Here is a 25845-nt window from a genome sequence, read left to right on the forward strand (position 1 = left end):
CTTAAAGAGGAAGTAAACCCTCCTCTGACACTTTTACCTATAGGTAAGTCTATGATAAGGCTTACCTATAGGTACTGTAAATATCTCCTAAACATGTACCGTTTAGGAGATATTTACCTTACATGCAGCCAGTGACATCACTGTTGCATGCGCTCTGAAGGAACGGCCGCTGGTGCCGTTTCTTCAGAGACCCGTGCCGTGACTGTCGGCTCCCGTGCGGGTGCGCAGGAGTGACGTCACCGCGGCTCCGGCCAATCAGATGGCCGGATGCCGCGATCCCGGAAGACGGGCGACTGGACATGCCGCCCGTCATAGAGGTGAGCGGACGGCACGGCGGGGGCTCCTTCTAAGGTAAGTATTTCATAATGAGCTAGTATAAGATGCATACTGGCTCATTATGTGTTTCTCTTTCAGCTTGTAAAAAAAAAAAAAATTTAACAGAGTTTACAACCTCTTTAATATTCCACTGAGATCTCAATGTCACTTAAAGAGGTTGTAAACCAAATAACATTTTTTTTTTTCAACCTGAAAGAGAAACACATAATGACCTAGTATGCAACGCATATTAGCTCATTATGAAATACTTACCTTAGAAAGAGCCCCCGCCGTGCCGCCCGCTTACCTGTATGACGGGTGACATGTCCAGTCGCCCGTCTTCCGGGATCGCAGCATCCGGCCATCTGATTGGCCGGAGCCAAGGTGATGTCACTCCCGCGCACGCGCGCGGGAGCCAACAGTGACGGCACGGGGCTCTGAAGGAACGGCACCAGCGGCCGTTCCTTCAGAGTGCATGCGCCAGTGATGTCACTGGCTGCATGTAAGGTAAATATCTCCTAAACGGTACATGTTTAGGAGATATTTACAGTACCTATAGGTAAGCCTTATTATAGGCTTACCTATATAGGTAAAAGTTGCAGAGGAGGGTTTACTTCCTCTTTAAAGCCTGAATCTTTGCAGCTTTGACACCATCTTGTGGACATTGGAGTTATTACATCTCAAGTTCTTCTCATACACCACTATGTCCGCATCCAACAATAATTCCTTCTCAGAATAATTTGTTTTTTTCCTTTTTTTTTTCTTTTTCCTTTTCATAAGGCTTTTCAGTTTTTCTCATGGTTGACCGCCTATATATATGCACTCTACTCTTTATACATTGGCCATGTTGGATGTTCTGCGCTTGTACATGTCGCTGATTATTGGCCACCAGTACCATGGGTGATACTACTGGTTTGGTGTCTCCTTTACTGGGTCCCCCCCCCCCCCCCCAGCCATGTTGGTCTGGTGGCTCTCAATGAGTTCAAGAGGAAATTCTCCTCTAGTGTTGTTAAAATTTTATCAGTACTTATTTGGTTTACTGATCCACTGTTCTTGTTATTTGATTCTCTCTAAGAACTTTTCGTTCTTTTCTTTTACAATAGCACCGCCATATACAGGAGAGCATCAATACACAGCCATTCATGTTAATGACAGACTGTCCGCTGCACCTGGGCTGCCCTGGCAGATGGCTGCGAAGATGGCTGCCCGTGTACAAGAGCCCATAGGGGTGTACTGACATCCCATATATAGCTAATGAACCAGGGGTTACCTCTTGGTGAGTGACTGCTTGTGAGGGGTTCCCTTTTAGCCCTCCTAGGAGAAATGCCTTTCTACCGGGAATCAGGATCTGGGAAATCCTTAACCACCTCAATACAGGGCACTTAAACCCCCTTCCTTCCCAGACCAATTTTCAGCTTTTAGCGCTGTTGCATTTTAAATGACAATTGCGCAGTCATGCAACACTGTACCTAAACCAAATTTATGTAATTTTTTCCCCACAAATAGAGCTTTCTGTTGGTGGTATTTGATCGCCGCAAGGTTTTTTTCTTTTTTGCTGCACAAATAAAAGACCGAAAAGTTTAAAAAAAAAAAAAAAGTTTTTTGTTTGTGTTATAAAATTTTGTAAATAGATACGTTTTTTCCTGCACTGATGAGGCCGCACTGACCGGCACTAATGAGGAGGCACCGATGGGGTGGCACTGATGGGTATCACTGATAGGTAGCACTGATATGCAGCATTGGTGGGCACTGATGGGCACTGATAGGCAGCACTGGTGGACAATATTGGGCACTGGTGGGCAGCACTGATAGATGGCAATGGTGGGCAGCACTGATAGGGAGGGCACCGCTGGCAGGCTCTTTGAGCCCTGATTGCCATCCCTGGTGGGCATGGGTGGGCATCCCTGGTGGCTCTAGTGGCACCCCCTCCCCCCCCAGGGCTGCACTGGTAATCAATGTTCTGATTACCAGCACAGACCCCCCCCTGTGATCAGTGAGTAATTAGTAAAACTCACTGATCCCCTGGCTGCAGCATAGATTGTCTTCTTCCCCTCACTGACCGGATCTGTGTGAGGAGAAGAAGAGATCAAAGCCGTTACAACGGCTGTATTTACATTACATGACGGCTGTGATTGGACACAGCCGTCATGTGATCAGGAGGGCCAATCACAGGGCCCTCCTGCCACAACTTGTTGCTATGTGTCCGATTTGTTTTCTTCAAAATTCTGCAAACAATCCCCCATAATGACAATGTGAAAGAAGTTTGTTTGAACTCTTTGCAAATTTATTAAAAAAAAAAAAAAAAATGAAAAAGAAATCCCATGTAGATAAGTATTCACAGGCTTTGCTCAATGCTTTGTTGAAGCACCTTTGGCACCAATTACAGCCTCAAGTCTTTTTGAGTATGATGCTACAAGCTTGGCACACCTATTTTTGGGCAGTTTCTCCCATTCTTCTTTGCAGGACCTCCCAAGCTCCATCAGGTTGGATGGGGAGCGTCGGTGCGCAGCTATTTTCATATCTCTCCAGAGATGTTTAATCTGGTTCAAGTCTGGGCTCTGGCTGGGCCACGCAAGGACATTCACAGTGTTGTCCCATAGCCAGTCCTTTGTTTTCTTGGCTGTGTGCTTAGGGTCATTGTCCTGTTGGAAGATGAACTCGCTACAGTTTGAGGTCCAGAGCGCTCTGGAGCAGGTTTTCATCAATTATGTCTCTGTATATTCCTGCATTCATCTTTCCCTCGATCCTGACTAGTCTCCCAGTTCCTGCAGCTGAAAAACATCCCCACAGCTTAATGCTGTCACCACCATGCTTCACTGTAGGGATGGTATTTGCCAGGTGATGAGCAGTGCCTGGTTTCCTCCAGACATGACGCTTGCCACTAAGGCCAAAGAGTTCAATCTTTGTTTCATCAGACCAGATCATTTTTTTTCTCTTCAGGTGCCTTATGGCAAACTCCAGGCAGGCTGTCGGGTGCCTTTTACTGAGGAGTGGCCACTCTACCATGCAGACCTGATTGGTGGAGTGCTGCAGAGATGGTCTTCTTAAAGGTTCTCCCCTCTCCACAAAGAAATGCAGGAGCTCTGCCAGCTTGATTCTTGGTCACCCCACTGACTAAGGCCTTTCTCCCCCCCAGTCGTTCAGTTTGGCCGGGCGACCCACCCTAGGAAGAGTCCCAGGGTTCTCCTGGGGTTTCATTTATGGATAATGGAAGCCACTGTGCTCATTGGGACCTTCAATGCTGCAGAAATGTTTCTGCACCCTTCCCCAGATCTGTGCCTCCATACAATCCGGTCTCTGAGGTCTACAGACAAATCCTTGGTCTTCATGGCTTGGTTTGTGCTCTGACATGCACTGTGGGACCTTTATATAAACAGGTGTGCGTCTTTCCAATTCATGTCCAATTAACCACTTGCCGACCGCCGCACGACTATCTACGTCGGCGGTCAGCCCCTCACAGGCAAAGTGACGTAGGGCTACGTCGCTTGCTTGTGAGGGTCTAGGGAGCGAGCGCGCGCCCCCGGAGGCGCGCTCCCGCTCCCGCGTGGTCACGGACCCCCCCGCGCATGTGACTGGCAGACCCGATGTCCGCCGGCCACTCTGTGATCGGCGGGGGAGAGGGAGAAAGTCAGGCAGCTTGTGTAAACAAGCTGCCTGTCATTCTCCTCGGTGTAAAGACAGTGATCACACGGATCTACTAAGTAGATCCGTTGATCAGTGTCCTTACAGCTCAAGCCACAGCCAATCACAGTAGAAATCACACCCCTAGGGACACACACAGCCCCTCCCTCTCAAATAAAGTTAACCCCTTCACTACCAGTGTATTTTTGCAGTAACAGTGCATATATATAGCACTGATTACTGCAGTAATGTCACTGGTAACCCCAAAAGTGTCAAAAATGTCAGTCAAGGGTCCGATCTGTCCGCCGCAATGTCGCAGTACCGCAAACAAAATCGCAGATCGCCGCCATTACGCGTTAAAAAAAAAATAACAAAAATCTTTCCCTTTGTTAGTAAACGCGATAACTTTTACGCAAACCAATCAAAATACGCTTTTTGCGATTTTTTTTTTACCAAACATAGGTAGCATAAAACAAATTGGCCGAAAATGTTAAAAAATTTTGATTTTTACATTTTTTTGGGGGGGAATTTCATATAAAAAAAAGTGAAAAATATTGCTATTTTTTCAAAATTTACGCTCTTTTTTTGTTTATAGCGCATGATCAAAAAATCTCACAGGTGATCAAATACCACCGAAAGAAAGCTCTGTTTGTGGGAAAAAAAGGACGCCAAATTCGTTTAGGTACAGCATCGCACGACCGTGCAATTGTCAATTAAAGTCACGCAGTGCCAAATCGCAAAATACCCCCTAGTCAGGAAGGGGGTAAAATCTTCTGGGGCTTAAGTGGTTAACTGAATGTACCACAGGTGGACTCCGATCAAGTTGTAGAAACATCTCAAGAATGATGAGTGGAAACAGGACGCACCTGAGCTCAATTTTGAGCGTCATGGCAAAGGCTGTGAATACTTATGTACTTGGGATTTTTTTCTTTTCATTTTTTTTTTTTTTTTTATAAATTTGCAATGATTTCAAACAAACTTCTTTCAAATTTCATTATGGGGTATTGTTTGTAGAATTTTGAAGAAAATAAAAAATTTAGTCCATTTCAGAATAAGGCTGTAACATAGCGAAATTTAGAAAAAGTGAAGCGCTGTGAATACTTTCCAGATGTGCTGTATCCTGGCCTCTCCCCTGGACCTCACCGCACATAGCAACCAGGCATGCCCGTATCCATCATAATGGTGTACGAACCACCAAACGGGCAACCTGGAGCATCACGTCTGCTATGTGCAGCAGGGTTGACCAGGATATTGAGAGTTACCTTTTAGAAGACACCACATGATAAGACTGATATCTGCAGATCTCCCGCTGTTCTAACCCCTTATAGAGGAACAATATCTACGGACAATCATACAAGTATTATCTCTCCTGGTATCGCCCCCTACAGCTAAACTTTTGGTGAGTGTCGCCATCTTGAATGCTTCCTAAGTTTTCTAACTTTACCACTGTATCATTTATTGCAGGCACTTATACAACGCCGTCATTTTACGCAGCGTTTTACATCAGGGCTCGATAAACCCCAGGCGCCAGTTCACATTGGCGACTAGAATTATTAGGCTGGCGCCTGGGTTAAACTGCGGCAGGTGTCTTGTTGCCAGACATCCCAAGTCTCCTGCAAGTTGCGAGAGTCTCCTGCATGCGAGCTGCGGCTCCCTGACACCCGCAAGTGCCGCGCCCGCACCACGCAGGAGACTTGGGATGTCTGGCTACAGAATGATGTCTGTCAGCTGTGGCAGGACGGAGCCGATGCTTTCTGTATAGTTCCGGCTCCGTCCTGTCACAGGCAGAGTGATATCAAATGCACTCCGCCTGTGAGAGGAGAGATACAGGAAGCATCGGCTGTGCATGCTACCTCCAGCGCCGCTCTGTGCACTCTCTGCCAGCAGTACCAGCCAGCAGTACCAGCCAGCAGTAAGTCACATATGCTAGGGGTGCAACTAACCCCCAGCACCTAATAGTAAATATCCCAGCATGTGCAGTGTTTCCGACTCCTACCACCATGACCACCTCAAATCAATGAAGTGGTCATGGTGGTTGGAGTGTTCCTTTTAATATCACTCAGAAGAAGTAAACAAAGGTACGCACGGGTCGAATGCTGGGCAACATCTGCCGGTTCATTAAAAACTGGCTGTAATTGGGCCCATGTGTATGGCAGCCGGTCCAACAGAAGCCGGCCATTCGGCATGCGTGAAAAAACTGGCTTCTAGCTTTTAAGCAAATTTGTCAAGCCCTGCTATACATATATATTGTACATTCACATCAGTCCCTATACTCATGGAATTTACAATCTAAGGTCCCTCAACCCACATTCATTCGTTCATACATGCATATACCAGGGCCAGATAGACAATCTAATTATTCTACCACCACGGCGGCTCAGGGAAAACATGCAAACTTCGTGCAGGTAGTGCAGTGATTGGGATTTGAAACGATAACCCCAGTGCAGCCAGGCAGAAGTGCTAACCCAATCTTTCTCAACTATTTCCAACACAGAGGAACCCTTGAAATACATTTCCAGTTTCAGGGAACCCCCTGCTAAAAATGCTCTATCTGCAACTCATGATACATTAGTGTGACAGTCAGTGGGAAGAATGCTCCTTACACTTGTGGTCATTGGGAAGAATTCTCCCCTTACATATAGCTAAAACAATGAATGGTGTCAGTGGGAACTTATCTGAGAGGCAGAAATTGCTCAAGGAACCCCCAGCAACCTCTGGAGGAACCCTGGTTGAGAAACCCTGTGCTAACCACTTAGCTTCTGTGCTGCCTGTGCCATCGTTGCTCTTAATACTTCTCTCTGTGTTTCTGCTGAGAAGCAGACCACTCTTCTGGGAAACATGTCGAGAAATCCCTCCATCAATCACATGTACTGTAGGTATGAGGCTCTGTTCACATTTGTGCAGGAACGCAAGCAAAATTGCACGTCCCTCTAGCTGCTTTGGGCTTTACATGTGCCGTGGCCTGGATGCTGTCCTCTGCAGATGTTTCAGAAATTTGACAGCCTGCTTCATTTAATGGAGATTGAGTGGCATTATTCTACCTGCAAAGAATGACAGTACTATTTGAGTTCAGTTTTCTAATTAATTGCCAGTTTCAGTTGATATTGATGTTCTTTAACCACTTTAGCCCCGGAAGGATTTGCCCCCTTCCTGACCAGGCCCTATTTTGCAATTTGGCACTGCGAAACAGAAACCGAAAATTCAGGATGCCCTTGGCCGAAAACCAAAACCGAAAATGACTTTTTTCCCTCCCGCTGCCGAAACCCCTACGTGGCTGGACCCAGGGGAGCTGCACTGCCGCAGTAATATTACTGTTGGCGGTCGGCAAGCTGTTAAAGAGTCTCTTCATTCCATTACACTTATAAAGAGCTGTCTGATAATAATAGAGAGAAGTGCAGCGCCACTTATATATAAATATACACAAATGTATATCAATAAATGCAAATAAAGTGAGGAAGTGCCATAAATAAATGTACAAAAAAATTACAATTCATAGAGATGAAATTCGTACATATAAAAAAAAAAGGGTAAATTCTTAAAAACGTGAAAATTGGTGTAAAAAATCCATTATGATTAATCAAAACTGTGTAGTTGTCCCAAAACATCAAATATATAGATACATTTAAATATAAATTCAGTGCTGAAAAATTTGTGCAAAAATTCCATTGAGTGTAATACAAAAAACAGAAAGTGCTGGTGCTTAAGGCTCAGTTCACACTGCCGCGACCTCTAAGTCGCCTCATAAGGGGCGACTTCTAGCGCGACTTGTGAATTTTTTTACGCGACTTATATGATAGACGACTTTGTACAACTTTGTATTTGGCCAATCAGATTATGATGTGTTGTGACCTAATTTCCCTTTCCTGTTTTTTTTTTTTGCTGGCATTTATCTGGCATTTTTTGGGGGCGTCTTTGGAGGCAGGCATGTCTTTAGTGTCTGGGGGGTCTAAAAAGTGTACCTGTGAAGTTCCATCTCTGTAGCATGTCCAGAACCAGAAAAAAAAGAGCATTTTTCTTATAATTTTTATGAGCACATGAATATGGCTTCTCTCCACCTGGCCGTTTTTCTTGCAGGCATTTACCACTCCAAAGGCATCTTTGGAGTCAAGCCTGCCTCCAAATATGCCCAAAAAATGCCCGATAAATGCCAACAAAAAAAAATGTAAGGTGTAGAGAAGCCGCCACACTGCTGTATTAATAATTATAAGAAAAATTATATATTTTTTTGTGTTCTGGACATGCTACAGAGCTGAAACTTCACAGGTACACTTTTTAGACCCCCTAGACACAAAATCCAAAAAAAGTCATGCCTACCTCCAAAAATGCCCGATAAATGCCTGCAAGAAAAACGGCCAGATGGAGAGAAGCCATATTCATGTGCTCATAAAAATTATAAGAAAAATGCTCTATTTTTTCTGGTTCTGGACATGCTACAGAGCTGAAACTTCACAGGTACACTTTTTAGACCCCCCCAGACACTAAATCAAAAAAAGTAATGCCTGCCTCCAAAAATGCCCGATAAATGCCTGCAAGAAAAAATGCAAGGTGTAGAGAAGCCGCCACACTGCTTTATTAATAATTATATGAAAAATGATATTTTTTTTTGGGTTCTGGACAGGCTACAGAGCTGAAACTTCACAGGTACACTTTTTAGACCCCCCAGACACTAAATCCAAAAAAAGTCATGCCTGCCTCCAAAAATGCCCGATAAATGCCTGCAAGAAAAAATGCAAGGTGTAGAGAAGCCGCCACACTGCTTTATTAATAATTATATGAAAAATTATATATTTTTTGGGTTCTGGACATGCTACAGAGCTGAAACTTCACAGGTACACTTTTTAGACCCCCCAGACACTAAATCCAAAAAAAGTCATGCCTGCCTCCAAAAATGCCCAATAAATGCCTGCAAGAAAAAATGCAAGGCGTAGAGAAGCCGCCACACTGCTGTATTAATAATTATAAGAAAAATGCTCTTTTTTTCTTGTTCAGGACCATTTTTATGGAAAGTCGGATCACAAGTCACTTCAATTAAGATAAGGAGGCGACTCCCATTGAAGTATATGGGACAAGTGGGATCACAAGTCGCCTCAAAGTAGTACAGGACCCTTTTCTGAAGTCAGAGCGGCTTCAGTAGTGCCAATTAAGATGGCACTGATTGAATAACATTGCTTTTGTTATGTCAAGCAACTTGAGGGCACACAAGTCGCCTCACAAGTCGCGCTAGTGTGAATGGGCTCTGAAAGTGAAGCTTCTGAGAACAAATCCTTCACCACATAAAGATTGGCTGCTCACCTCACGTTCTGACCCCTGTTTTACCTGCGGGTCAGAACAAGCTGTTCCCAAACAGGGATGAAATCCTGTGGATGATCAGCCAATATCCTGTGAATCTCGATCCTCCACCCGCGCTGCCCTTAGGAATGACTCCAATATGGGACAAAAAGAGGGACAAATCTAATGCTCTCTGTATAAAAATCTTTACTTGTAAACAGTAACAGTAGCAACAGTTAAAAAAAGGTATAAAACTCATAGACTGGCACAATAAGCTGTGCGGGCTCTATATTGCAATCCTCGAAATAAATCAATCAGCGAGGAAACATCTGACAGCAGGCTCCACCCCCATATACTCATTGCATCATCTGGCTGACTTGGTCAGTAGGGGTCTGCCTCACTTCCTCTCCGTAAAATGTGTCTCATCTAGCGGCATAATCACGGACGTTGGGGAGGCCGGGCAAAAGGCAGCAGTCCAGGGCACTACGATTTATGTTCATGTCGTGGATGCTGTACCACTCATTGGTCTTCCTGTCATAGTACTCTGCTTCGGAGGTCGTTTCGATGTTAAAACCTCCAATCACATAAAGGCGATCCTCCAGTTCTTCAATCCCAAAGTGGCTGCGTGGGTTGAACATGGAGGCGATCCCGTTCCAGCTGTTGTTGTCTGGGTTATAGGCCTCAGCACTGCGCAGTGTGTTGACTCCATCAAATCCTCCGACCTGTAAGAAACAACACATGTTACTGTGTTCTACTTCATGTGGCAAACAGGTTCCACAAGGATGATGGGTATGGTCTTAACGGTCCCCTTAACATGAAATACCTTGTCTGAATATGGCATGAATCCCTTGCAGTGCAGAAGGGCCCACTGTTTATTTATTTTTTTCTTTACCCAGAGTTTTTCTTTAAGAGCTGTAATGTTCCGGTACCTTTGGTACCCTAAATTACACTTTCTACAAGTGTATGCGCCCCACCATTTACTTTTGGAAAGGTGCGCATACACCTTTAAGACTGGAGCTGTCATCACCCAGCGCCGGACTAGATGGCTATTTAAAGCGCCGGTTCTCACTCACATGTGTTCGTTCAAACACCTTTACCTGGATGCTAACCTTGCTTGAAGCTTCCATGCTTGCAAGCTTACTTCGCTGACGGAACCTCGCTGCGCTGATCCCTGTATCCCGCTACTGGATCATCCGCCTCTCCTGAAACACCCTTCGGCTGTATCGCTAATAGTGCTAAGTACCCCGCAGGGGAATTCTCTATAAACTTATACTAAGCTTACACTATCTAGCTCTGCATAGTAAAGACTGTTTATCACATCTGCATAACTAGATTGCTAGCTCTTGAGACTACTGCTACTTTTCTGCACTGGGTTGATCTCTTTTGTATGTCCACCTGCTATTCTGTCATCTGCTACCATACAACATTGCTAAACCTTCCTGCATCCATCTGCTACTGTCTCACCTTCAAGTGTCTATCACCTACCACCTCCACTCAACCTATCCCTCAACCTTCATCATTGTGTTACCACATACATAAAGTCATTCTAGGAACCAGCTTGCTAATTGTGTGTATTTACTGGCTGAAATAAGACCTTCCACACATGATGAGTCATTGAGGTTGGGAATGGTATCTCAGCATATCTCTTACATGACTACTGACGTGGAACTATTTCTGCAGCTGAAAATCCACACCATATAAGAAACGCAGAAGCGTTACAAGAGCATACTCTCCTAGATTCTTGCTATTACATTTTTTGGCCTTATTGACTTTATTTTTTTTGCTTCATAACTGAACTCCTCCAACTGCCATGCCCATGTCCAATGAAGACACCCATACTGACTGCTAAGGCTGCCTCACTTATCAATGGAAAGGATAATCTCCAAGGCTTAACCACAAAGTCCTGGCTATGCCTTGGAGATTGTCCATTCCAATTTCCAGTGAGGTGGCCTCTGTGGGCAGCAAGGACATTCTCAATGGACTTGGGCATTGGAGTTATTGGAGTTTAGCTATGAAGTTAAGGAAAATCATCAGGTCACACGCTAAAAAAAGAGTAAAAGCAAGTATCTAGATGAGTCCAACTCCAGGTAAAACAAAAATGCGGTGGTCCCCCCTACACTGCAATGGTTACATGTTCTTTAACGTCGGATTTCTAGCATGCAATTATTGCCAGCGGCTATAGGTGAAAGTAATAATATTTAGAAATGATTTACTAAAACTGAAGAGTACAAAATCTGGTGCAGCTCTGCATAGAAACTAATCAGCTTCCAGTTTTTTTTTTGTCAAGGCTTAATTGAGCAAGCTAAAGATAGAAGCTGATTGGCTACCATGCACAGCTCCACCAGATTTTGCACTTTGCAGTTTTAGTAAATCTACCCTATTGTGTTCCCCTGCTGTAGTAAAGAGTCAGGTAAGTAATGCAGCCCATTGCTCTACCCCTTATGGCTTAACAAGCATTTTTTTTGTTGTGTCAGCGTTGGGCTTTAAAGAATAAGTTCACCTTTTGTAACATGTTACATGTTCTACCCGTATTTAGGGTGGAAAATGCAACATGTTCCAGCAACTTTTCCCAAAAGGTGAACTTATCCTTTAAAGTGAATGTCATGTCAAAGACCTTTTTCCTAGTTTTGATTGGAGTGTTGAAGGATTAGTACGCCTATCAGGGGCTCTGTTAGAGAGATATCCCCTCATCTCTTCTGACAATGGTTTCACCAGACATATACTGCAATTTATATTTCTCATGCAATCTCATTTGTGTAGAAAGTAATCATTACACATACCGCATAGATTAGACCTCCATATGCCATGACACCGGCACCAATGCGTCGGCTCCACATTGGGGCGATCATACTCCATTGGTTTGTGTCTGGGGTATAGACCTCTGCTGTAAAGAGGCATTCCTCTCCAGTGAATCCACCACATATATAGATCTGTAAAAACATAATAAAAGTGATATTAAACTCTTCGTTTTTCATAGACTCAGTGGCATTAGGGGGGGCGCATTGGTGTGAATACCCATAACAGTAGAGCAACACACCAGAAGCCTGATATAACTGAATGGCAGGTGAAAAACCCCAGTGTGTTACCTTCAGTGCTGCTTAAGTGGTTCTAAAGGCAGAAGGTTTTTTTACAAGGTAGAAAACGTTCTGCATGCAGCCCCCCCATAGCCCCCCTTTAAATACATACCTGAGCCTGATCTCAATCCAGCGATGTGCATGAGAGCCTAGGCTCTCTCAGCTCTCTCCCTCCTCATTGGCTCAGATACAGCAGCGGGAACTGCCCCCCCCCCCCCGCGCTGTCAATCTCACCCAGTGACGAGGGAATGGGAGGTGGGGCTGAGTCCTGCTCTGTTTGTCCATAGGCTTGGAAACAAGCATACATGAGTGCCCCCATAGAAAGCAGCTTGCTATGGGGACACTCAACAGGGGGAGGAGCCAGGAACACCATTAGAGGACCTGAGAAGGAGGAGGATCGGGGTTGATCTGTGCAAAACCTTTGCACAGAGCAGGTAAGTGTAACCGGTCTGTTTTTTTTTTTTTTAAATAAAAACTGTACCTTTACAATCACTTTAAAAGAAACATCGATAATACCCAATACTCTGCTTATACTGGTAATTTGCTTGTCTGTTTTGTGCATAATAATTGTAAAAATAAAGGAATAAAAAAATAAAAATAAAAAAAGAAACCCATCTTTTGGTGTGTGTAAGTGTAAATTGGTTTTTAAGTGGGTGACTATATCTTACCTTGCCATTGAGGGTGGTGGCTTTTGCATCGCTTCTTATATAATTCATTGGCGATATAAGATCCCACTGATTGGTCTCTGGGTCAAAACATTCTGCAGATTGCAGGCGAATGTGGCCATCAAACCCACCCATGGCGTAGATCTGGTTTTGCAGCACTGTAGTGCTGACATAGCTACGCTTGTCATTCATTGGAGACACTTGTTGCCAGATCTTCTTGATCGGGTCAAACCGTCGTACGCTATTGAAGAAATCTCTTCCATTAAGCCCTCCAATCAGGTACACGTAACCATTAATATATTCGGTTCCATGGTAGGCCCTGGGGCTTTCCAATTCATGGGTTATGTCCACCCAGCAGTCTGCTCTGCAGTCGTATGTCTCCATTGAATTTGTAGGGTTAATAGAGCTCAAGCCACCAACGGCGAGCAGTATGGCACTGGGCAGGCGTGGTCTTGTTAGTGAGTTCATGAAATCTGATTCGGAAGAACCATTTGCTTTTACTTCAGCACACTGGGTCTTCAGCACCCTGGTGACAATTTTAATGCATTGTTTGTTTTCCTTAATGTGGATGTTTTTCATAACGTTTTTCTTCAAATACTTTCTTTCGATCAATGCCAGTCGAACCTGAGGAAGAAAAGAACAGGAGGTTTTATATTGTAGAGGTCAATAAAACTCAATAGACAATCATTGATGTACAACAGTCCTATATAGTTTTGGCACCACATAAGCTGTGAAGTATACAGTTTCTTTATCTAAAGAATACTGATAAGGAAGCAGACTTTACTCAGTGGTGTTACAATTATAATTTATAAATTCACAGTACCAGAGGAACGCTTCATTGGAGGGGTCTAGGCCTTTGCGGTACATGATGGTCAGAGGCAGTGTGTTCAAGAGCGGTGCAATGGAGGCACCTTGAAAAGGAAACCTACAAGTCTCTGCTCCTCTGGCACCTCTCTCTTCATCTGCACCTGTGCTTTTCCTAACCAGCGGAGCTTTCTCTCTACCTTACTGCTTCAGGGTGGGTGGGGTAAATGGTTTGCCCCTAAACTTATAGGGACCTTTGTTAAGATGGCCACTCCAATCTTGGGGGACTTCAGTATCCAATAAGATCACTGTCCTCCCTAAGATGGCCACCCAGAGCCCAAGATAGAAAACATTTCCTCCCCACAGGACTCCCGCCAACTTAAAGATTTACTGCAGTTCCATCATCAGGTTGGAGGTGTACTGCAGCCTGCCCCTGCCTACATACTGGCTGGAGTTGGCAGAAATCCAGCGAATGTTGGCTTTGGTCAGGGAGCCTATAAAGAAACAAACTTGATCTAGTCATGAATGGGTTGGGATAGCAAACCCTTTCAAATATTGAAAGGTATCTTAAGACTGTTCAGTTTAAACAGGAGGTTCACTCTGGAAAAAAAAAAAATTAAGTCAGCAACTACAAATCCTGTAGCTGCTGACCTTTAATAAAAGTACATTTACCTTGTTCAGGGATCCAGCGCCAGCATCCTAACTGTGGGCAGCCGGTGTTCTACCAGATTATCGCTACTCATCAGATCGTGTAACGGAAGTGACGTTCCAACCCAAAAATACTTACTGCGCATGCGCTATGAGTTCAAACATGCGTTCCATGTCGCTATTAGTTTCAAACACTTCATGATCTGATGGGTAGCGGTAATCTGATAGAACACCCATGCAGACATCTTACTACACCCAGGTAGGTCTTGAATTTCATAGTAATTTTAGCAATAAATTGAGTGTATATAAATAAATATAGTATTTACGCGCACTTTATTGCTGAGGTAGCTGGGTGTAGTAAGATGTCTGCATGGTGCTCTATCAGATTACCGCTACCTGTCGGATCATGAAGTGTTATAACGCATGTGCAGTAAGTATTTTTTGGTCAGAACCTCCTTTCTGTTACACGATCTGATGGGTAGCGGTAATCTGATAGAACACCAGTAATGCTGCTTTTGGCTTCACAGCCGGCTGCCCACTGCGCATGCTCAAGCCGCGCTGCACTTTGTGAGCGGTCCTGCAGACTTCTGGGACCTGTGATGTGTCCCAGAAGATTGTGGGGAGGGAGGGAGAGAAGAGAACTTCTGCTCAGATCGTCTAGGAGATCTAAACAAGTGGGAGCGGGTACCTGTCGAATCTAGGTACCAGCTCCCCCCCCCCCCCACCCAAAAAAAAAATGAAGTGCCAAATGTGGCAGGGGAGGAGGACCTAACGCAGAACTTCTCCTTTTAGGGTGGAGTTCCGCTTTAAGATTACCTATAACGTTTTGTGTACATTTGTACAAACTATGGACAGGAAGGGGTTGAAAACCTTCACTATTTGTTTTATAAAGACATTTAACAGAGATGTTGATTGCACTGTGTAAGAATGCACCTACAAAGGCGTGCAAAAAATATGGATTTTTTTTTTTAACTTTCAATGGGATTGACTTGCTAAAACTGGAGAGGGCAAAATCTGGTGCAGCTCTGCATAGAATCAGCTTCCAGGATTTTTTTTTTTTTCAAAGCTTAAGGCTCTGTTCACACCTGAGCATTTTTCAGCTCATGAAACGCTCATCTCTGAAGTCTCAAAACGCCCAACATGCAAAATCCCATTCATTTCAATGGCTCCTGTTCACATATGAGCGTTTTGTCATCTGAAGCTCAAAGGAATACATGAGCTTCTTTTTTGGCAGATTACAAGTGTTTTTGTTAGATGTCAATGCCTGCCTCAAAACGCCTGAAAAAAAACGCCTAAAACGCCCCAAAAAATGCCTGAAAATGATACGCTCACATGTGAATGGAGCCTAACTGAACAAGCTGAAGTTAGAAGCTGATTGGATACCATGCACAGCGGCACCAGATTTTGCATTCTCCAGTTTTCATAAATCAACCCCAATGAGTAAATGGAGTCTTCCACCTTACCTTAGGCAGTAGGGTGGTGATATATTGCCTGTGATCAGTAGGGTTGTGCTCGATCCATTTGATGATGGTTTCAAATAGGACTTCCTCTCTTTGAACAATAAGATCGTCTTTCTTTATAAGATCCTCAAACTCTGTAACGGGTAGATCCAGAAGCTCCTCCGAGGTCGATGCTATCTCCTGAAAGTCCTGAAGAATGTACTCAGTGGTGTTCTGGTGCAGCTTGGGGCAGTGAAAATGGCTGGAAAATCTGCCAATGCCAATGCAGTTCTCGGGACAAAGCTGGCCAATGAGGAAATCCGAGCATCGCTCTAGTAGACCCAGGATGTTGAATTGGTCTGCGGCAATAAACAGTTCTTCCACATTGTCGGAGTTGATGGATACGGTATTGGTGTAGGCGTATTGAAGCATCAACCTCATCATGTCCGGGGCAATTCCAGGTATATTGTACACATTCTTGTTAGTGTCTGACCATCTTCTAGAAAACAGAGCCCTGGGAGGAGGAGGAGGAGAATTTATGTTACACTGCTGTTTTTTAAAAAAAATAAAATTATTCATTCCAAACTGCATACAGATTTTTTTATTTTATTTTCTGAGTCCGTGGTGCACAAAAACAAAACACCAAAGTGAACCAAAAAACTGCAATGTGAGCACACACACACAAATAGTGCACTAAGGTGGGTCAAATGGTGCCCACCCAAAGAAGAAGGCCCATTCCCTAGCCCCCCGGAGTGCAAAACTCCTGACAGGGGTAAGGCACACTCAGGTCCACCTAGCCAAAAGGCCCAGCAGACTTCTGTCCTCCTGATCAGCCAAAGCCAACCAATGAGTTGTGGGTGGGGGCCCTCCTGAAGAGAGAACCCCCAAGGCTAGGGAGGAATGAACCTAAAGACCACTAGGGAAACACTCCCAACCCCCACATTACCCAGTGGGCAGTTGATTTGGAAGATCCCTTTAGGGCCCTCATCATACCAGCAGGGATATTGTATAGCCAGCCAGCTTGCTTGATGGCAGAACACCCCTACTGGACATAAGATAAGAACAGATTTAACCACTTCAGCCCCGGAAGGATTTGCCCCCTTCCTGACCAGGCCCTATTTTGCGATTCGGCACTGCGTTAATTTAACGGACAATTGAGCAGTCATGCGACACTGTACTCAAATAAAATTGATGTCCTTTTTTCCCCACAAATAGAGCTTTCTTTTGGTGGTATTTGATCACCTGTGCGATTTTTCATTTTTTTTTTTTGCGCTATAAACAAAAAAAGAGCGACAATTTTGAAAAAAAAAAAATATATATTTTTCACCTTCTGCTATATGACATTCTCAAAAAAAAAAAAAGATTTAAAAATCAAAATTTTTTAACATTTTAGGCCAATTTGTTTTCTGCTACATATTTTTGGTAAGAAAAATCGCAATAAGCATATTTTGGTTCGGTTTGCACAAAAGTTATTGCGTCTACTAACTACGGGAAAGATTTATGTCATTTTGATTGTGTTTTTTTTTTTTTTTCCTACTAGTAATGGCGGCGATCTGCGATTTTTTTTTTATTTTTTTATTTTTTTTACGGACAGATCGGACCCCTAACTGATATTTTTGACGCTTTTGGGGGAACCAGTGACATTTCTACAGTAATTACTGCTAAAAATATGCACTGGTACTGTAATAATGACGCTGGCAGGGAAGGGGTTAATACTGGGGGTGATCAAGGGGTTAAATGTATGCCTAATGCTTACTGACGTGTGTGTGTGTGACAGGCACAGAGATCGCAGGTTTCAACTATGATCTCTCCCTGCCTGTCAGTGAGAAGATCCGCCTGCTTTGTGTACATTAGCAGGCGGGTCTTCTCTCCGTTTCCTCTCCTCCCGCAGCCCGCCCCCCGCTGTGTCTAGCACTATGTGGCTGAACGCAGCTGAGCTGCCCTGCCGCAGTAAAAAGCCAGCGGGCGGTCGGCAAGTGGTTAAAAAAATCAAAAAGACCTAAGTGTAGACAAAAGTGCACTTAAAGGTATATCTCTCATCCACCTCCTGAAGGAGCGGGACCTTTTCTACCCCCCCCCCCCCCAAGGAGCATTGTCTGAAAGGCCTGGTGGACCAATCTCCTCATGGTCAGTCAAAGCCGACCACCGAGTGCTATGTAATGTGCTCTCCCAAAGAGAGGCCCCCAAGTTCAGGGGAGGAAGTAACCTAATGGCCACACATCCTCCACCTAGACTTTAGGGTAGGACCAAGGACCCACACCCTTCATCCAAATGAGAGAAATATAGACAATAGTGCAAAGTGACAAAATAGTGGAGAAAAATAAACAAAATAAATAGTGTGGGTACAATTGCACTGGCTAGGCTTGCAACCGGGTAGCAAAAATGGCCCCGCTTTAGTCAAAAGGTCTAGCCCATAGAAGGGCTGTGCAGAAAAAAAGCAAGTGACGTGGCCATGTGCCTTTTCACACTGTGGGGTTCCCAAACCCAAGATTCTAGCCAAAAAGCTATTGCAAGCTGTTTGGCCATCAGGGTAGTAAATGGAAACCATGGCTTCAATGGAGTATGGCCTGGGATCCAACAAGACTGTATACAGTAGCCATACAGGTTGTGGTAAGAAGGGACTAAAGCGATCAAAAAGCCCTCCAACTGAATCAGTGCATGGCACAGTAGCTATACATGTATCTCATTCTATCACATATCCCAAAAAATAAATAATTCCCATTTTAGGACAAACAGGTGGATCCATGGAAATCATTGCTTTGCTCCCCAATGGCCAGATGCCACATACACCAGCTGTTCTGGACATGCAGCTGTCCAATGCAGTGATTTTCATGGCTCTTTGGAGCAGAAATATATGTTTTTGGGCCCATAAGTTTTAATGAGAACACTTAAACAACACGTGTTTTTATTTGTTTATCAGGCGCTATTATGTAACAATCTATGGGGGCAAAAATTTGTGATTTTGTTCATATACGGCAAGTTGTGAAAATGTGTACAAACATGCAAGAGAAGCCTCTAGATTTTTGCGCTAAATAAATCCAATATAATCCTTTTTTTCTTTCTTTTTGTAAATCTTTTTTTTAATTTTTAAAGTAAAAGATTTACAGTCTCCAAATGAAATATACCCACACAAGGGAGCATAAATCCTGTATAATATTAATAAATCACATGGCCATGCTCACACTCAAGTTTTGAATGGGATAAAGACTGAACCCATGTTCCATAAACCCATGAACCATTTGAACATGGTGCTCTTGCAGTCATTTGGCCAGCCTCTGTAGTACCTATTACAAGCCACAAGATGTCAGTCTTCTGGGTCACTCTGTGCTGGGGGTGCGCTGTGAACACAAACACATCAGTATATACAGCAGGGGTATTGAATTAAAATTCATGGAGGTCCGATTAGCAAAATTTTCTTCCAGCAGAGGTCCAGATTGCATTTTTGCGTGATGACTCGGATTCTTTACATCACAGCCCAGGTGTGCAGGCACGACAGCCCATTCATTTGAATGGGCTGTTGTGTCTGTGTTTTCTGCTGGGAAAAGGCCCTGGCACCTTTTTAAAAACGCTGTCGCATTGAAACTGCATGGCTCGTATGTACCATGCAATTTCCATGTGTGGGAAACCGCACCTTGTATTTCATTGCATTTAAGAGTCAATTGTACCCTGCACGTTTTCTGTGCAGCTGCTTATCCCCCTTTACATCACCACTCACAGCACTGTCCCCCTTCACATCACCACTGTCCCCCCCCCCCCCACACACACAGCACTGTCCCCCTTCACATCACCACTGTCCCCCCCCCCCCCCCCCCACACACACACACACACACAGCACTGTCCCCCTTCACATCACCACCCCCCCCCCACACACACACACAGCACTGTCCCCCTTCACATCACCCCCCCCCCCACACACACACAGCACTGTCCCCCTTCACATCACCACCCCCCCCCACACACACACAGCACTGTCCCCCTTCACATCACCACTGTCCCCCCCCCCCCCCACACACACACACACACACACAGCACTGTCCCCCTTCACATCACCACCCCCCCCCCCCACACACACACAGCACTGTCCCCCTTCACATCACCCCCCCCCCCCCACACACACACAGCACTGTCCCCCTTCACATCACCACCCCCCCCCCACACACACACAGCACTGTCCCCCTTCACATCACCACCCCCCACACACACACACACAAAGCACTGCCCCCTTCATATATTCCCCCATCAGCACTGTCCCCTTCATATATTCCCCCATCAGCACTGTCCCCTTCATATATCCCCCCCATCAGCACTGTCCCCTTCATATATCCCCCCCATCAGCACTGTCCCCTTCATATATCCCCCCATCAGCACTGTCCCCTTCATATATCCCCCCATCAGCACTGTCCCTCTTGCATATCCCCCCAACAGCACTGTCTCTCTTTACATCACCCCCCCACCCCCCCCCCACACACACACACCACTGCTCCCTTATATCACCCCCACAGACCTGCCCCTTTGCATCACCCTCACACACATACATAGCACTGCCCCTCTTTACATCAACACAGACCACTACCCTCTTAACATATCACCCCCACAGCATTGCTCCCCTTTACATGAAACACCACACTACCCCCCCCCCCCCTGCACATGACCCCTGCTCCCCAATCAAACTTCACAGCCCTGTCCTCCCTTCACTCTCCTACCTTACACAGAGCGGAGAGCAGGAGGCGGGACAATCTCGAGGAAGACAGAGGAACAGCAGCGCTGCATGCATAGAGGCAGCCGACTGTGTGCCTCCCAGCCAATCACCTCCCGCCTCCCAGCAGCCAATCACCTTCCGCTTCCCAGCAGCCAATCACCTCCCGCCTCCCAGCAGCCAATCACCTTCCGCCTCCCAGCAGCCAATCACCTCCAGCCTGAAATGCTAATTCAGGCAGCTGCCTCCCTCCATTCAATGCCGGTCCCGCCCCCAGTCTCAGTCCCGCCTCCTGCCATCCGCCCTGCTCTGCTAATGACAGCAGCAGAGACAGGGAAGAAATCCAGCAGCTGATGGCGGCGGTCCTGATGGAGCAGCAGCGCGGGCCGGAGACGGCCCGCGGGCCGCCATTTAGTGATGCCCGATATACAGGCTCATCTCATAAAATTAGAATATCATCAAACAGTTATTTTAATTCAGCAATTCAATTCAAAAAGTAAAACTTGTATATTTTATATAGATGTGTTGTTACACACAGAGTGATAAATTCCATGCATTTCTTTCTTTTATATTTGATGATTATGGCATGAAGTGTTCTAGAGTTTCCTGCTAGAGGGCTGCGCTGACTTTGGACTTGATGAAAAAAAACATGGGACCAACACAAGCAGATGACATGGCTCCCCAAATCATCACTGACTGTGGAAACTTCACACTGGACCTCATGCAACTTGGATTCTGTGCCTCTCCACTCCTCCTCCAGACTCTGGAACCTTGATTTCCAAATTCAATGTGTAGCACCTTCCTAGGTAGGTGCTAGTGTGAAAGTATAGTTTTGAGCTCTGTCTGCTTACCAGAGGGGCTGCAGGTAAATCTATATTGATCTCTGCCTACCAGAGAGCAGGATTGGTTATTAGGGTCTGCTCAATGTGCTCAGTATGCAATTCATTATGTATAGAGAAGTGTTCCAATAGGGAGGCATGTTTGACAGTGGGAGGAAACCTGACAAATGGATGCAAAGGCTCTTATACAGTCCTTGTGATTGGCATGGGGCAAGTCACCTCGGTGCATTCTGGGATACGGTATAAAAGTCAGAAGCACATGTGCTGTGAGGTCTTTGGTTAGAGAGCAGAGTCCCAGAGGGACCTCCTCCTCTGTAGCAGTGGCATGCGGTCGCAGGAGGTCGGATGAGAGGAGCTGAACCCAGAGGTCCAGGAGAGCTGACTAAGGGGAGACACTGGAGACCCTGGGACCACAGTATCGTGAGTACAGGGACTTGTGTCAAGGAGCCTGACCTGAGGGGGGCCACCCTCATGTGTAGGATAGTCAGTCGATGAGTATCGGCAGTGAAGAGAGAGAAGATACTAGAGAGTGTCCTGAAGATAATTGTCAGTTCACCAAGTCATCTTATCAAGAGGAAAGAGACTTAATCTGAATTCACCTATAGTGGCAGGGTGATTTAACAGCCTGGCTGTACCTGAAGATAGGAGTTCTCAACCATTGTGCATAGTTAATGTGTAGTATCCCACTCTTCCCTTCTCCTATCCCTAATTTTTATAATATAAACACAAAACAACCAAATACCCCTGGAGTGATTATTGAAGCGAGCCAAGGAAGGAGAAAGTAAGGACTTGAAACTGTCATTTTTGTATGCTGGTGCCTCAGGGGGACTGGTATGCTGGTACCAGAGGTCTCCAGGAAGTAGGGATGGGTATCTGTCATAAACAGGTCCCCGCTCCCCCCCTAAGCGTGCCAACTGTGGCAGCGGAGGTGGGGAGGAAGCAAACAGACGGAGCTTCCTCGTTTTGGTAAAGCTCCGCTTTAAACCCACAAGTGCTTTTCTTTTTTTTTTTACCATTACTATTCCTTTATATCGGATTTTGACATTTACAAATGCAGCAATTTAGAAATTGGATTAAAGGTTTAGCACTGGGAAACACTTCTTTTTGGAAAAAAATAGCGCATTTTATATACAACTATATAGATCAGACCAAAATGAGGGACAAATGAGGAGGAATGAGGGATTTTGTTCCAAATCAGGGACAGTCCCTCAAAATCAGGGACAATTGGGAGCAATGTTCTAGAGCACTTCACGCTTCCCTCTGCTGACCAGCTTCATGGAGATGCTGATTTCATTTTCCAGCAGGACTTGGCACCGCCCACACTGCCAAAACTACCAATACCTGGTCACATGATCATGGTATCACTGTGCTTGATTGGCCAGCAAACTCACCTGACCTAAACCCCATAGAGAATCTGTGGGGTATTATCAAGAGGAAGATGAGAGACACCAGACCCAACAATGCAGATAAGCTGAAGGCCGCTACCAATGCAACCTGGGCTTCCATAACACCTCAGCAGTGCCACAGGCTGATCGCCTCCATGCCACGCAACATTGATGCAGTAGTTCATGCAAAAGGAGCCCCGGCCAAGTATTGAGTACATACTATACTGTACATGGACAGACTTTTCACTAAGCCAACATTTCTGTATTAAAATCTTTTTTTTTATTATTGGTCTTATGTAATATTCACATTTTCAGAGATACTGAGTTTTGGGGTGTCACTTGGCTATGATCACACTCAGGTTTGAAAGGGAGCAAGACTGAGCCCATGTTGCATGAACGCAGTGCCGTATTGAATAAGGAAGGGGGTAAATCCTTTTGGTGCAGAAATGGTTAAACATAGAGCAATCATTTGGCCAGCCTCTGCAATACCTCTTGTAAGCCACAAGATGTCAGTCTCCTGGGTTGAATAATCCCCGGTGTCACTTGGCCTAGAAGACTGAGGAAAGACAGTGAGTAAAGAGACTTTTTTTAGCCTAATGTAACCACTAATGCAACCAGCAATCCTAAAAACAGCCAAACAGATCCAAGCGTAGGCCCAAAATGTTATACCAATGCACGGCATTGACAAACACTGCCATTGGAAGGTTGTATTAATCTATTTGGCTGTTTTTGGATGTAAGGCTGATTAAATATCTGGGATAAGGCTTAGGAACGCCAAGCTGAGGAACATACAGGAGGAATATACAAAGCATTGCATAAGATTTCAGCAAGCCTTCAGCTCCAGACTGGGAGTGTTGAATGCAGATCCTACATTGCTATTCATCTTTATTGGCCAGAAAAGTCTTTAACTTTCCCTCTGATTCAACTTCACATTGCTGCTGGGGCCTAATCCACCCTGACCTTATGGCTAGGCCATGCCCAGCAGCCATTGAATTAAACTGTTTGTTACCAGTGGAGGCCAACTGTCACCAGACAGGGGAAGGCAATGGGAGGCCATTACACCATGGAGGTCAATTCCCATTGAGTGCTAATGTTGGCTGCAGTTCTTGGACAAGGTTATAGCAGCTTGATTAGAGATAAATGGGTCTAATTTTTTGTGCCAGTAATGATTTATCTACACTTACCTAAAATAAAGGCTGCATCCACAGAGAATGGTCTTATGGGCTTTGAACTCGACGTCATCCACCTTTATAGTGACATCACAAAATTCGTCCTCCAGCCGCAGCTCATTGAATGTGGCCCAGGCCATTCCTCTAATTGTCTGTTCCAGGTTGTCAGCATTGGAACAGGCTGAGAGAGCCCCGAAATCCCAATCCATGGCCAGCGCTGGGGGTCCTGCTGTGTCCGTCTGTGATATGTCTCTTGTCTCTACTGAGCTGACAGTTGGCTGTACTGCTGAGGTTACCTGACATCTCAAAACTGACCAATCAGAAGCCGCCTTACTACTCTAAGTTACATTATAAAGTTTTGATGTCTGGCTATTACAGACAACGCTATTGGTTTTCCTTTCCATTGATATCAAGGCATTACCAATATACAGTATGTAGCAGGCTTTCTAGGCATTGGGCCTGATGTGGGTCTGCCATGGTCACTGGTAACACCAACAGCACATTTAAGCTGATTGCCCTGATTTATAAAACTCTGGTCCGACCGCATCTGGAGTATTCTGTCCAGTTCTGGTCGCCAGTCCTCAGGAGGGATGTGTTGGAGCTGGAGAGAGTCCAGAGAAGGGAAACTAAACCGATTAGGGGATTGGAGGACCTTAATTATGAAGAGCGTCTGCAATCGCTCGATTTATTCTCCCTGGAGAAGAGATGCCTGTGGGGGGGACATGATAGCAATTTATAAATATCTCAATGGGGATCTCAGCTTAGAAAAAAAGCTGTTCAGTCGAAGGGATTGCATGAGGACTCGAGGGCATACAATGCAATTAGAGGAGAAGCGTTTTAACCTCAGGCAACGTGGGGGGTTCTTTACTGTTAGGGCTACAAGATTGTGGAATTCTCTACCACAAGTGGTGGTTTCTGCGGGTAGTATGGTGGCTTTCAAAAGACTCCTAGACGTACATCTCAAGGATCAGAACATTTAGGGCTATGTGAGATGATTACAGCCACACACACCTACACAGGTTGAACTGGATGGACTATTGTCTTTATTCAACCTCACCCACTATGTAACTATGTATGCCCAAGTGTGAGATCTGAGTCAAAGAACAGTCTGGCATCTTTGGCTTGTTTTGTTTATTTTATATTGGGGATGGGAGAAGGGAATGAGTGGGATGCTTCTCTGACTCAACTAGGTACAAATTGGGACACTTGAGGAAAAAAAAATGCCTTTCAGCGCTGACTTGACGCCGGCTGAATGCTGACCAACGCTTGCTGGTGCTTGAGATCACTGACTTGCTGTACTGTACTGAAAACCGACTTCTGACACTCTGGTTAGCTCAAAAGTCCTTGACACTGCTCCCTCCAGTCCTTCCTGCTACTGCAACTCTCAACACTGTACACTGAATACTTCAGGGCCCAACCACTGGCACCCCCTTTACCCTTCAGGGTCAACACTGGCACCCCCTTTACTCTTCAGGGTCAACACTGGCACCCCCTTTACTCTTCAGGGTCAACACTGGCACCCCCTTTACTCTTCAGGGTCAACACTGGCAACTCCCTTTACACTTCAGGGTCAACACTGGCACCCCCTTTACTCTTCAAGGTCAACACTGGCACCCCCTTTACTCTTCAGGGTCAACACTGGCACCCCCTTTACTCTTCAGGGTCAACACTGGCACACCCCCTTTACTCTTCAAGGTCAACACTGGCACCCCCTTTACTCTTCAGGGTCAACACTGGCACCCCCTTTTTACTCTTCAAGGTCAACACTGGCACCCCCTTTACTCTTCAGGGTCAACACTGGCACCCCCTTTACTCTTCAGGGTCAACACTGGCACCCCCTTTTTCTCTTCCTGCACTGGCTAGCTAGTTCCCGGATCCCTCTTACCTTCTCCGGAGTGGTCCCCTCTCACTAGGCTGACCCC

General features: G+C 45.3%; 2 protein-coding genes across 2 annotated transcripts in view; one reads left to right on the plus strand and one right to left on the minus strand.

Annotated features, from left to right (window-relative positions):
* Positions 1 to 25845, plus strand: part of LOC309562133 (kelch-like protein 10) — a gene marked incomplete at its 3' end in the record, with an annotated part of 516189 nt that overhangs the window by 469750 nt on the left and 20594 nt on the right. The gene's annotated exons all lie outside the window — the stretch shown is intronic.
* On the minus strand, positions 9627 to 24132 carry KLHL10 (kelch like family member 10; the record flags this gene model as incomplete). The annotated part of the gene is made up of 5 exons (XM_082266427.1): positions 9627 to 9926; positions 11985 to 12134; positions 12947 to 13567; positions 15859 to 16348; positions 23939 to 24132. The coding sequence occupies 5 exons, from the start codon at positions 24130 to 24132 to the stop codon at positions 9627 to 9629; spliced, it is 1755 nt and encodes a 584-aa protein (XP_082122553.1).

The sequence above is a fragment of the Pelophylax lessonae genome, assembly GCF_965119305.1.
Source record: "Pelophylax lessonae genome assembly, chromosome: 8".
Classification (NCBI taxonomy): Eukaryota; Metazoa; Chordata; class Amphibia; order Anura; family Ranidae; genus Pelophylax; species Pelophylax lessonae.